The 12,658-nt window shown below is 38.6% G+C and overlaps 1 protein-coding gene across 4 annotated transcripts in view; it reads left to right on the top strand.

The window, feature by feature from the left end:
- The window catches only part of EMB2757 (Transducin/WD40 repeat-like superfamily protein), a 28,097-nt gene extending 15,713 nt beyond the window's left edge, over positions 1-12,384 (top strand). For 2 of the 4 annotated variants that reach the window (XM_010273152.3, XM_088887390.1), the window contains exons 9-14: positions 6,272-6,338; positions 7,640-7,722; positions 8,453-8,544; positions 10,489-10,595; positions 11,256-11,319; positions 11,613-12,384. In XM_010273152.3, coding sequence (XP_010271454.1) covers positions 6,272-6,338; positions 7,640-7,722; positions 8,453-8,544; positions 10,489-10,595; positions 11,256-11,319; positions 11,613-11,711 — 512 coding nt within the window. In that variant the 3' untranslated portion in view covers positions 11,712-12,384. The remainder of the gene's footprint in view (positions 1-6,271; positions 6,339-7,639; positions 7,723-8,452; positions 8,545-10,488; positions 10,596-11,255; positions 11,320-11,612) is intronic. The other 2 variants (XM_010273150.3, XM_010273149.3) reach the window with 1 other exon arrangement.
- Positions 12,385-12,658: the final 274 nt, after the last annotated feature.

The raw sequence follows: 12,658 nt of genomic DNA, 5'->3' as shown, positions 1-12,658 counted from the left end.
GCACATTTGTGGGAGGAAATCTGGTTACTTGGAAGAGCAAGAAGCAAAGTGTGGTAGCAAGATCAAGTGCAGAAGCTGAGTATAGAGCTATGGCACATGGGGTGGCTGAAGTCCTTTGGCTAAAGAACCTCCTAGGTGAGCTTGGAGTTTCTGTTCATAACCCTATGTCTCTTTGTTGTGACAACAAGGCTGCAATAAACATCGCCAACAACCCGGTCCTACATGAGAGGACTAAGCATATTGAGGTGGATAAGCACTTCATAAGAGAGAAATTGGAAAAAAGGGAAATTTGTATCCCTTATGTCAATACCAAGGAACAACTTGCTGATGTCCTCACAAAAGGACTTCCGTGTTCGAGGCACAATGAGCTATGTGACAAGCTGGGCATGATAGACATCTTCAGTCCAACTTGAGGGGGAGTGTTGTAAGGCTTGAGTGTTCATTGTAATTGATGTTAGTGGGACAGTTTCAGTTACTTTACTAGTCATTTCTTTTTTTCTTTTCCTATTGTTCTTATTCTAGGATATACCGCCAGGGGCATACTTGTAATTTTGCCTTTTTTTATAAAGATTAATATAAATAGAAAACTGGCGGCTGCCAGTACTGAGTTTTTTGGCCTTTCCTTTCTATCATCCGTACCTATCTCTCTCTCTCTCAATCATCACAAGAAACTACAGGCCTGACTGATTACATCTAGTTTCTTTCCTTTTTCCTTTTTCCTTCTTCTCTCTTCTATTTTTTTTTCTCTTCTCTTATCTCTGCAACTGTGAAGAAGCCCTAGGACTAGGACTGATTGTAGACTACAGAAATGTCTGTGTCTAGGGTTTCTCTTTGCGTGTAGGGACCAAGTAGAGGTTTTCCTAGCCGTTTATGCCCTACTAGTGTTTCTGCAGCAGTTAGTAGCCATTTGGCTACTAGAGTGATCTGTGTAGAACAGATCTTGGACTGAGTGGACAATCCTAGTTGCTGTCTAGGAGTTAGAACAGATGGCAGGGGGTGGTCACAGCCTAGGTTTGACTTCCAGAAGTTGTGGTTTTGGCCATAGAAGTTGCTCTCAGCCCAGAACTGGTTACAGAGAGTATTTTCAGTCCATTTACAGAAGTTTTTTTTTGTCGAGGTTTGAGTTCAGAGGTCTCAGGAACTACAAGAAGCTAATCTCACAGCCTAGTAACGACTCCGGTAAGTCTGAAATCTTGTCCCTCTCATTTAGATTACAGCTGCTATCAGAGGTAGGATATGTCTTGAATATCAGGAGAAGTGTTTTTTAAGGACAATAGGACTGGTGGGAGGTCTTCAAACCTAGAAAACCCAAATCTGCATAGCCTGCAGATCACCAGTGTGTTGTAGATGAATACAACTTCAAAGAATGGTCTGTTTCATCCAAGCTTTTCATTATTTCCCGGGAACTTATGAGTTATATAGATGGACAAAAGGAGCCTAAAAAGGATGATGTTGATTACTCAACTTGGCACAAGGAGAATGCTACTATTATGTCCTGGCTGCTTGTCTAAGTGACTCCAATAGTAGCAAGGACTGTTCAACACTTCCCTACAGCCTCTAAGATTTGGGGAAGGTGTCTAAAACCTACGGACAATGGAAGAACAATGCAAGAATTTATAGGCTAATCCAAGATATTGTTGCATTGAGACAAGGGGATATGTCTGTTGCAACTTTGCAACTTTAGGACTATGGGAAGAACTGAACCACCACCTTGTATTTGACTTGGAAAATACAAGAGGTAAGGAGAGTCATGATAAACAAATTGAAGAAGGTAGAGCTTTTAAGTTCTTGGCTGGCCTAGACCCAATGTATGAAAGCATAAGATCCCAAATTTTGGGAAGGGATGAGCTTCCAGATTTACATCATGTTTACTATCTTGTAAGGAATGAAGAGGTTAGAAGGAAAGAGATGCAAGTAGACATCCAAGTGCAGCCTGCTGAGCATTCAGCCTTGATTTCTTCAACCCAAAAGGGGGGCAAGCATTTAGACAAGAGGCATCTCAAGTGCTCTCATTGTGGAGGAGACATACATTTGAAAGAGACTTGCTGGATTCTTTATCCTCACCTGAAACCAATTACATTAAGGAAAGACAAGAAGCCTTAGAAGGGTCAAACAACAAGTGGAAATGTTGTCATAAGTAACAGTGGTGAAAGCCCAAAGGACACACCTATAGTTGCACCTCCTCTAATGGGACAGACCACTAATTCCCACATATCAGGGTCCTACTTTGATTTCACAGCTGATGAGGTAGAAATCCTTAGACGAGCCATAAAAAACAATTTCCTTGCATCCACCTCTCTTGCCAAATCAGGTATTGTCTCTGCTCATAGTGTGACTGGTCCTATAATGCCTAATTCTTGGATTATTGATTCCGGTGCTATTGACCACATGACGCACATGTCTTCTTTATTTTCTTATCATTTGATGTCTAGCCAAGATAAGATGAGAGTTGCTGATGGTTCCGTCTCCACCATCTTTGGAAAAGGGGCGGTTAACCTAAGCAAGGATCTTTCTCTTAAATCCACCATCTTCCGTCTCCACCATGTTTCTAAGCTTACCAAAAATTTAAACTATAGCATAACATTATTTCCTACTCATTGTGTCTTTCAGGACAGATTGACGAAGAGAACGATTGGGAGCGGTCATGAGTTTAAGGTCTATTATTTTGATGTAGACATCAGTTCAGCCTTACAATCATCTGCTTTTAGTGGTCGGGATAATGAGGAGTCAGTAGCTAGGTTACATTTGTGGCATGCTTGACTAGGTCATTTACCTTTTTCTTTAATGCAAGGATTGTTTCTTGAGTTGTTCAAGTGTGTTTCGAGTCAGAGTTTGGTTTGTAAAGTGTGTTAGTTGTCAAAACAATGTAGAACTCTTTATCCAATTTCTAGTAATGAAATTCAAGCTCCTTTTGATTTAGTTCATTCTGATGTATGGGGCCCTTCACCTCTTGTTTCTATTAGATAACTTTCGTTACTTTATTAGCTTTATTGATCACTATTCACGATGCACATGGATCTACTTGTTAAAAGGGTGTGATGAAGTATCACGGATAGCCATGGCATTTTATAAAATGATTGAAACTCAATTTGGCAAGAAAATTAAACAATTTCGTTCAGATAATGCTGTTGAGTATTTTGAAAGCTCCTTGAATCTGTTCATGGAGGATGCATGTATTTACATCAGTCATCTTGTGCTAGTACCCCTCAACAGAATGGGGTTGCTGAGCGCAAAAATAGACATTTATTGGAGATAGCTCGAGCCTTACTATTTCAGCACAAGGTTCCCAAGCACTATTGGTCTCAAATAGTCCTTGCAACATCGTGTCTGATAAATAGAATGCCATCTAGGGTGTTGGGTATGAGAACTCCTTTCTCTGTCATTTGTCCTAACCTTCCAAATTTCCCTCTTCCTCCTAGAGTCATTGGCTGTGTGTGTTTTGTTCATGTTAAGGATCCTAAGAAGACTAAGTTGGATCCTAGGGCTACAAATGGGGTTTTCCTAGGATACTCTCCCACACAAAAAATGTTATAAGTGCTATGATCCAATTACCAAGAAAAAATATGTCACCAAGGATGTGGTGTTTTTCGAGTCAGTCCTATTTTCAGTCCTCTAGGAATTCTCTTCAAGGGGAGACTATTAGGATGGAAGAGGATTCTTCCTCTCCTTCCTTCTTTGTGCCTCTTTCAGCCTTGGGTCTTCCATCTCCTCCTGATCATCCCAGTTTTAGTTGCCTAGGTGAATTTAGTGAGACTCCCATTGAACCTGTTACTGCTCCTGATGTTGAGGATGTGACTGGTGACATTAATAGACAACAAAATGATTCGAGAATTGCCTACAGAAGAAGAAAAAAGATCCTCCAACTTGTGGCAACAACCAATTGGACTCGGATCAATCTGTCTCATTGGTTCCAGGTAATCCTATCACTCCTACTTTTGATTTGGATCTTCCCATTGCTCTTCGCAAGCCTACCCGTTCTTCTACTACTTGATATCCCATTGCTGAATACGTTTCTTATTCATGTTTATCTGCTCGCTATTATTCCTTTGTGTTTGCTCTTTCTTCTGTTCATGTCCCTGCTAGGTACTCAGAGGCAGAGTCTGACCCAAGATGGATAGAGGCAATGAATGAGGAAATGAAAGCCTTAATGAAGGCCAGGACTTGGGAATTAGTGGATCTACTAGAAGGGAAGAGCATTGTGGGATGTAAGTGGGTGTTCACTGTGAAGCACAAGGGGGATGGTTCCATTGAAAGATATAAGGCCAGACTAGTGGCAAAAGGGTTTAGTCAAAAGGAAGGGATTGACTACAAGGAGACTTTTGCTCTAGTTGCAAAGCTTAATACAATCCGGGTTCTATTGTCATTAGCTACAAATTTTTCATGGGAGCTACATTAGTTGGATGTGAATAATGTTTTCCTGAATGATGATCTACATGAGGAGGTATTCATGAATTCTCCACCTGGTTATGATTTTCATGGGAAGGTTTGTAGGCTAAGGAGAGCATTATATGGACTTGACCAATCTCCTCGAGCTTGGTTTGAAAGGCTCTGTGGGGTCATGAAGAAAGTGGGATACACTCAGAGTGGTGTAGATCATACCTTGTTCATAAGAAAATAGGGTAGCAGGTTTACAACACTCATAGTCTATGTGGATGATATGGTGATTATAGGGAATGATCCGGAAGAGATAAAAAGATTAAAGGAGTTCTTGGCATCTGAATTTGAGATCAAAGATTTAGGCCATCTGAGATACTTCCTTGGAATTGAAGTTGCAAGGTCACAAGAGGGTGTCAAAGGAAGTATGTTCTTGATCATCTAGAGGAGACAAGTATGATGGGGAGTAGACCAGTAGATACTCCAATTGAGAAGAATCATTGTCTCTAGGAATCAGTTGGAGATGACTACCTTGATAAAGAAAGATACCAAAAGCTGGTGGGAAAATTGATATATCTATCTCTTACCCGACCTGATATAGCTTATGCAGTGCATGTTGTTAGCCAGTTCATGCACTCTCCCAAGATTCCTCATATGAATGCAGTTGAAAGGATCCTTAGGTATTTGAAGAAATGCCAAGGGAAAGGAATTTTGTTCAAAAAACACAATAAAATTGAAATTGTGGCATATATTGATGCAGATTGGGCTGGATCAATTGGAGATAGGAAGTCTACTTCCAGATATTGCACATTTGTTGGAGGGAATTTGGTTACTTGGAGAAGTAAAAAGCAAAATGTGGTTGCAAGATCAAGTGTGGAAGCTGAATATCAGGCTATGGCACATGGTGTTGCAAAACTATTGTGGCTTAGGACCCTCCTTGGTGAGCTCGAGATGAAGGTTGATGGTCCTCTCAAGCTGTATTGTGACAACAAGGCTGCCATCAACATTGCAAATAACCCAGTACAACATGATAGGACTAAGCATATTGAGATTGATCGACACTTTGTAAGAGAGAGAATTGTTTTGGGCGAACTTTGCATTCCTTATACACCCTCTGAGATGCAGATTGCTGATGTTTTGACAAAAGGACTGTCTTCAGTGATCCTACGCTTACTTGGCAAGCTAAACATGATTGACATCCATGCTTTAGCTTGGGGGGGGGGTGTTGGATCGAGTGGTTAAGTGTTGGTGGGCTTATTTATCTTTTATGTTCCAGTTCTATAGTCTGTTATGGGCCTTTAGTTATTGGGCCTAAACCTGTTTTATTTTATTATGTCCAAGGTTCAAAGTATCGACATCGGCCGATACGTATTGTTTCGGGAGCTCCCTGATATGCCCCTACAGAGGGTGTATCGGGGTTCTGACTGGTTCAGGGGGTGGAGGAGCCTTAAACCGGCCCCCCTGAACTGGTTTTGAAAAAAAAATTGAAAAAAAGTAAAAAAAAGGTACTGATATGGCCCGATAAGCCCCTACTGGCGTATCGGGCATATTGATATTTTGGACCTTGATTATGTCTAGGTGTCCCATCACTAATCAGGGGCATTCTAGTCTATTCCTGTAATATCTTATTGTTAATACACATAATAGCTTCTAGGGCCAGCTGAGAACACATTGCCGCCCATTCACAAGCTTCTTCTACTGCTGTACTTCAGCAAACAAGAAGATCTAAATCCTGTTTATCTAGACTAACTGGCAACCTGTGTCTCTGTAAATGCTTATCTGTCAATTGTTTACATATTTTGACTCGTTGCATATTGTAGTGTACATCATTCTTTGCCTTACCGAAGTAAACATTCTGATGGATGATTTTGACATGTAACTTATGGTTCTGTGGCAGGAATGTGTATGGCTGTTCAAGCTTTTCTACCATCAGAATATCAGAGTTTCCTAAATGTTTTGGCTGGGTTTGTTAATACCTTTATCCTATTTAGTGTATGATGAAAATATTGTCTGCACAAGTGTATAACTAAATGTGGATGTTAATCTATTACCCCCACCTCTAGCAGCAGGTTGAAAATTTTCTCAATGGGCATGTGCAGTGATGTTTCTTTCAGCTTAGTGATGTTTCTTTCAGCTTCCTCAATGTTTTAAGATCACACCCTTCAAAATCAAATTTTGCTTTGAAACTAAGGTTCAGTTTGGAAAGAGTACAAATACAAATATGCATAGTACAAATACATACAAAATAATACAAAATATAAGGTTTTGTACCCTACATATACTCCTTGCAAACTAAGCCTTTGGAAAACAATTATCTAATTCCCTAAACATTTTGGGGAGATTATTAAGATATTTATCAGTTATCATGCTTAGCATATGATGTGTGTATCTTGTACTGCATGAAAAGATGGGCAAAGGATTCATGCTGGCTTCCAACTCTTGAGAAAATTTAATGGTATAAAATTATATTAGCTATAGGCAAGTGGTATACATGAAAGGATGTATGCACTACCATAGAAAAGATCAGATTGCCATACAAGAATGCCATTGCTTGCAAGTCCATTGTCAACCATATTTAATTCTCTTGGGGATCACTGGATCTGGGATGCAAGATATGCTATGGTCTCCCTAATCTTGCTAAAATATGTGTTAATATTGAAGGTCCACTCCCTACATCTTTGGCTTCACCCACTGCTTGGTAATCCTATCAGTGGTTACCAGAGCAGCAATCTCAGCCATGGTGGTATCTGCATCACCAAGGTTGACTTCCAACTTGGTACATTACTTTTCTTGCATTTGTGCTTGGGACCAGCCAATGTTTTGGAATCTGGACAAAGACCAGATGGTTGGATTGGTTGGACTGGTACCTGGACCTCTTTGATTTCAGCTTTGTTCTTAAACTATTGTGGTATAAAATCAGACTTAATGTTTGAACTTTCCTGCTTTTAGGAAACATGCAAACTGTCCGGTTTGATAAACATGAGTAAAAGAAAAACTTGAAAATATTGACATAATTTCCTTTATTATTCTATTTACAAATTGTTTATTTAGGCAGGAAAAGGTGTGGTTTATTATCATTGTTATTATTGTTATTGTTGTTATTATCTCGTTATTGTAGTCATCATACTAAATGGTGATAATGTTAATGTTGTTGCTGTTATTATTATTATTTAATATTCTTTTTAGAGGGTCACTCTTCCCTCACCTCAATATACAACTATTACTGGGGAGGTAGTATTAGCCTGACTTGCTTCACTGGTTGCAGTTATGAAGATGGAAGCATCGCCTGGTGGGACATGAGAAATCCTGCTATCCCATTAACTTCTGTGAAATTTCATTCAGAGCCAGGTTTGTAGCCCAACATGTGGAATCTGTCTCATACTTGTGCGTGTTGCAATCTGGGTTTAATTGTCAGCCAGTCTTTTCCTTTCCTTTTTCTTTTATCAGTAAACTTGAAAATTTTTATTGCAAATAGATAACAAGTACAAAGGTTATGCACAACATGCCACTGTGCATTATATTACGAGGAGCATATTATGGGCCAGCGCGGCCCATTCTCCCCGGGTCAACCCAAGAATCACTAGGGACTATTTGCCTTAAACTAAGGGTAGGTCCACAAGAGAGTGACACAATTTTCCATGTAGTTCAGTGCAAGACCACATTCAACCCAAGGTAGCCCAATAGCCTTTTCTGTCAATCTAATGGATAACTTCCTCAAGCTAATCCCTGTCTATTAATTCCTTCACAAGCTGGAGAGTCTACAATAAGATTAGATGATCGGGGGACCCATGTAGATACAGCCTGTAAACTCTGATCCGGAAATTTAACCTTCTCCTTTTCCCTTCTCTTTGTTCGTTCTTTAAGATGGAGATCCTGTCAATTTGCTCCTTGTGCAGTGTTGAACTTAACATGTGGAGTATGTCTCATACTTATTCATGTTGTAGTTTCTCTGTTTCTCACCAGTTTTATAAAGAAGCCCATTCACTACTAGGTCTAGTGTTGCCAGCCAGTTTTTTTCTATCCCTTCTCTTTGTTCTTTCTTTGAGATGGAGATCATGTCTATTTGTTTCTTGTGCAGTGTTAAGCCTAACAGTTGATTCACCATGCACTGGTGGTATCTCTGGAGCTGCAGATGACAAAATTGTGCTATTTACTCTGGATCATCAGATGGTAACAAGTAGTTGAGCTTATCTAAATGCTTTACTAGTGCGCTAAAATGAGACTTCTATGAATTTTATCTGTATCCATGCAAAGTGTCCCCAAAGAATTGAATGATTTGGATTGATGCATTTATGGGATATAATCCACACGCATTGCTCCAAATAAACAAACCTCTTTGAAAGTTTCATAATACCTGGATATCTTTATATGCTTAGCTTACCAATGTTGACATGATGGCATCAGTGCCGACACTGGATACTGCATGGATATTTATTGTAGTATTTCTCAGTATCACAAAACTTCTACATGCATGTATTTGTTAATTAAAAGGAGACTGAAAAGATACATGACCATGGGTCTGAATAACTAGGGTCCCAATCCACATTTTTCCTTATGAAGTGCAACCCAATCTACACTATAAAGAGGTGTGAAAAAATTGGAAAAAAAACAGATTATACTGAATGGGAAAACAACAAACAATAAAAAAGAGAAAGCCCAATCTTTACCCAAGGAGAGAAGGTCCCTAACACAACTCAGGTCTGCCTACCCTGCCACTAGCCAATATATTCCTAGATGAGTTAGTTAATATAAGGATCCATCCGTCTTTGCATTTTTTTAATCAATAAAGATGTTTTACATTAGCATTGATAGCAATCATTGGGATTTACATGGACTATGCTAAATTGATGAAGTGTCCATATTGGACACATCTCAGATACTGACACTCCATAGATACTTGAGAGAAACTTCTATGTAACATTTTGTTTTCTTTCCTTTCTTATTTGACATAAATGAACAACTAATGTACACAAGGAATGCCATTTTTCCTACAAAAATTTTGTCGAGTAGCAAATTTGAACTTTAAAGAGTATATAATGTTAGAATAAGTGTGTGTACTCTCTATCTGAGTCAGATTTCTGGACACAAGTCAGATTCTGATTACGTGTCCATGTCCATGAAACACTAGATCCATCTGAATGAGATATTAACTCTAGATGTCAAATTTCTCTCCTCAATGGAATTATCCAACTCCAAGGCATTTAGAGGTTTCTCATCCAGCTAATAATATTCTAGGAGTCCCACCTCTACCTAAATCATCTCAAAACCCAAATAATATATCAATACTGTCAGAAGTTATATACATAGGTGGAAGATCTTGGACTGCCTGGATAGATCTTGGACTTTCCTACAGCCTTATGCACAGGAGAAATCTCTCTGCACATTGGAAAAGATCAAGACAGCTTGCTGTGAATGATCATGCCAAAGAAAACAGGCACTAATGCCTTAGTTTGGATTTATTTGTGTAGCTCAAGTGGAGTTATAAATTTCCTCTTTGGCACTTTGAAGAGGGACATGTCGGTGGTTGTTTCAGGTTTGGTTTTACTCCTTACTTGGAAAAGTAAAAAAGTAAAGTATAGTTGCAGCTAAAAGAAACTAAACCATAGGAAATTAAAATCATTTCTTTGATTTTCTCCAACAGTTCTTCCCCATAGCAATTTACCGATTAATTAATATGGAGAAAGTACTTGCATCCAGACATTATGCAAAACTCAACCATGACTCATTGCACAATAATCTACTACGCTGAACAAATTATTAAACATTATGTGCAGGAAAATCATGCAAAAAGTTGCAACTAATCAAAGTAGAAGCGTACCCCCCTAGCAAACCTTATTCAGCTGAATCACGAACATGAATTCAAACCAACCTACAAATCAGGTAACCATGGTCTTAAAAGAAACTACAGGTTTAAACTCTGAAGACGGGTTCCATTGAGACCCAGAAAGGGTATGAACTAAAAATATGAAGGGAATCTTTTGTTTCTATTAACAGTTGCCTTTTTGATTCAATATGCTGATCTTCTACGATCTAGCTACTTTATATCTAGCAGAACATTTTGTGTTCAGATTTTCTTCCAAATATTCAAGTTTCTCCATTTGTTCTTTGGCATAGGGTTCTTGTCAAGTCAAAAAGGAAATTGCTCTGGATCGGCCTGGCATAGCTGGCACCTCAATTCGTACAGATGGCAAAATTGTTGCTACTGCTGGTTGGGATCACAGGTTCATGTTTCCATTTTTTCATTCCATTGTCTGGAGATGTGTGTTTATGTTGTCTGTATTTTATACGATGTCTCATTTTCTATGGGGATTATACAAATGAAACGGACAAATAAGATATAGCTACATGTATATGTAAAACATTCACAATCCAAAATAGCCAATTCTGTACATTCTGAAGAGCTTACTAGCTCAGAAATGAATATGCGCAAGATAAATTGTTGCTTTCAGAGAACTATACTTAAATGAGCAAAACCTCCCAGTTACAAAAGATTATCAATGGTTCCATGAAAGGTTGCAATCTGACATTTCTTATCCACGTAATTACCTGATTTCCATGGTCCTGTTCACATGTGGAATGACTATTCCCTTACCCTGAGATTCTGTATCTTTCTAGAGTAACCATCTATCTTGTTGGTCTTTTAGTTCTTAGCATAATTTATTGATTTACTGAATTTGATTTTTCATATTGATCTTTTAGAATAAAGATTCAATATCAATTCTGTTTCTATTCTGTTGTTCAATCAGCATAAAATGGAATAATCCGGAAGATCTGGACATGTGTATTGCTTAATTGCTTTATTTATTTCTAATTGTGACTATCTTTTACTCAGTTTATGATCTATTTCCAGAATTCATTTTTTTCTATTTCCTCTATGGCAGAATACGGATATATAATTATCACAAAGGAAATGCTTTAGCAATATTGAAGTATCACAGTGCTATGGTATGCCGAAAATCTCTCTTTAACTTTAGAAATTCTTATTCTGGCTGTGCTTGCTCTTTTGCTTGTTAAACATGTTCAGAATGAAGCTCACTGGTTGGGGCATTTGGGGATGATTATTCTCTAGACATGCACATATACACACTTATATAGAAGAGTCTTCGTTATAGCGCCTACCTACACATGCTTTATAGATTTTAGAAGCTGAGATTCTATTTGGCTATTGTTCTTCCACCGTTTATTTTTTAAATCATAAAGATATATTAAAAACAGGTGTTCTCCCCATCTTTTTGTAGTGTAATGCTGTGTCATTCTCAACCAATTGTAAGCTACTGGCCTCCTCTTCAGAAGACACTGCAGTGGCCTTGTGGGAACTCTACCCACCACGAGCTTAATGCAAAAGAAATTGTCTTGGATGACATTAAAATTTATACATTTCCTGTTTGCTTGCCTGAGAAATCATGGAGGCATCTGGAGCTTCCAGATTCTTTAGTGCTAGCAGGAATAGAAATGGCTTCTGGGACTTCACTTAGAGTTGTCAACTGGGCCTTGCGCTGAATTCTTGTGCTCTACCCACCACGAGTTTAATGCAAAAGAAATTGTCTTGGATGACATTAAAATTTATACATTTCCTGTTTGCTTGCCTGAGAAATCATGGAGGCATCTGGAGCTTCCAGATTCTTTAGTGCTAGCAGGAATAGAAATGGCTTCTGGGACTTCACTTAGAGTTGTCAACTGGGCCTTGCGCTGAATTCTTGTGGTCGTTCCTGTAATTTGTGAATGGTATTGATTTTTTGCCTTTGTATTTCTTTCTAGATGACAAATCGGGATTTGGGTTTTTCTATATCTCCTCTTTTGGATTCTGAAAAAAAAGCCAATCTTGTGGTTACAGATCGAGGTTTAGTTGTGCAGTTCTCTTTCTTTCTGCACATAAGCATGATGTGTTAAATTTATATAATGTATATATATTTGGTTAAAGTTCTTTGAATTTGGAAGATGTTTTACTTTTTGGCAGATGTTGTAGACTTGTAGTCATTTCTTAAAAAGGTCATGATAGACAAGTGTAAATGTGTGCTTTGCATCTTTCATTGATTTACTATTAACGAGAGCCATGCTTTTGAGGCTTTAGAGAAGCTCTCCAGTGGAGACCAATCATAATCTTCAGATCAGGTGGAAAAGACAACTCTGTTTTGACATATATCTCCCACGGGGTAATCCTTTCTTATGTTGGATCCAAGTTCAAAGTATTGGTATCCAATAGTTTTCAAGGTGCCAAGGCGAGGCTAGGTGACAGGGGAGCGTCTAGGCAATGGATTTTTTTAAGTGAAATATATATCCTAGG

Source organism: Nelumbo nucifera, chromosome 5, assembly GCF_055504915.1.
Source record: "Nelumbo nucifera cultivar China Antique chromosome 5, China Antique-T2T, whole genome shotgun sequence".
NCBI lineage: Eukaryota > Viridiplantae > Streptophyta > Magnoliopsida > Proteales > Nelumbonaceae > Nelumbo > Nelumbo nucifera.
This window is presented reverse-complemented; position numbering and strand designations above follow the sequence as displayed.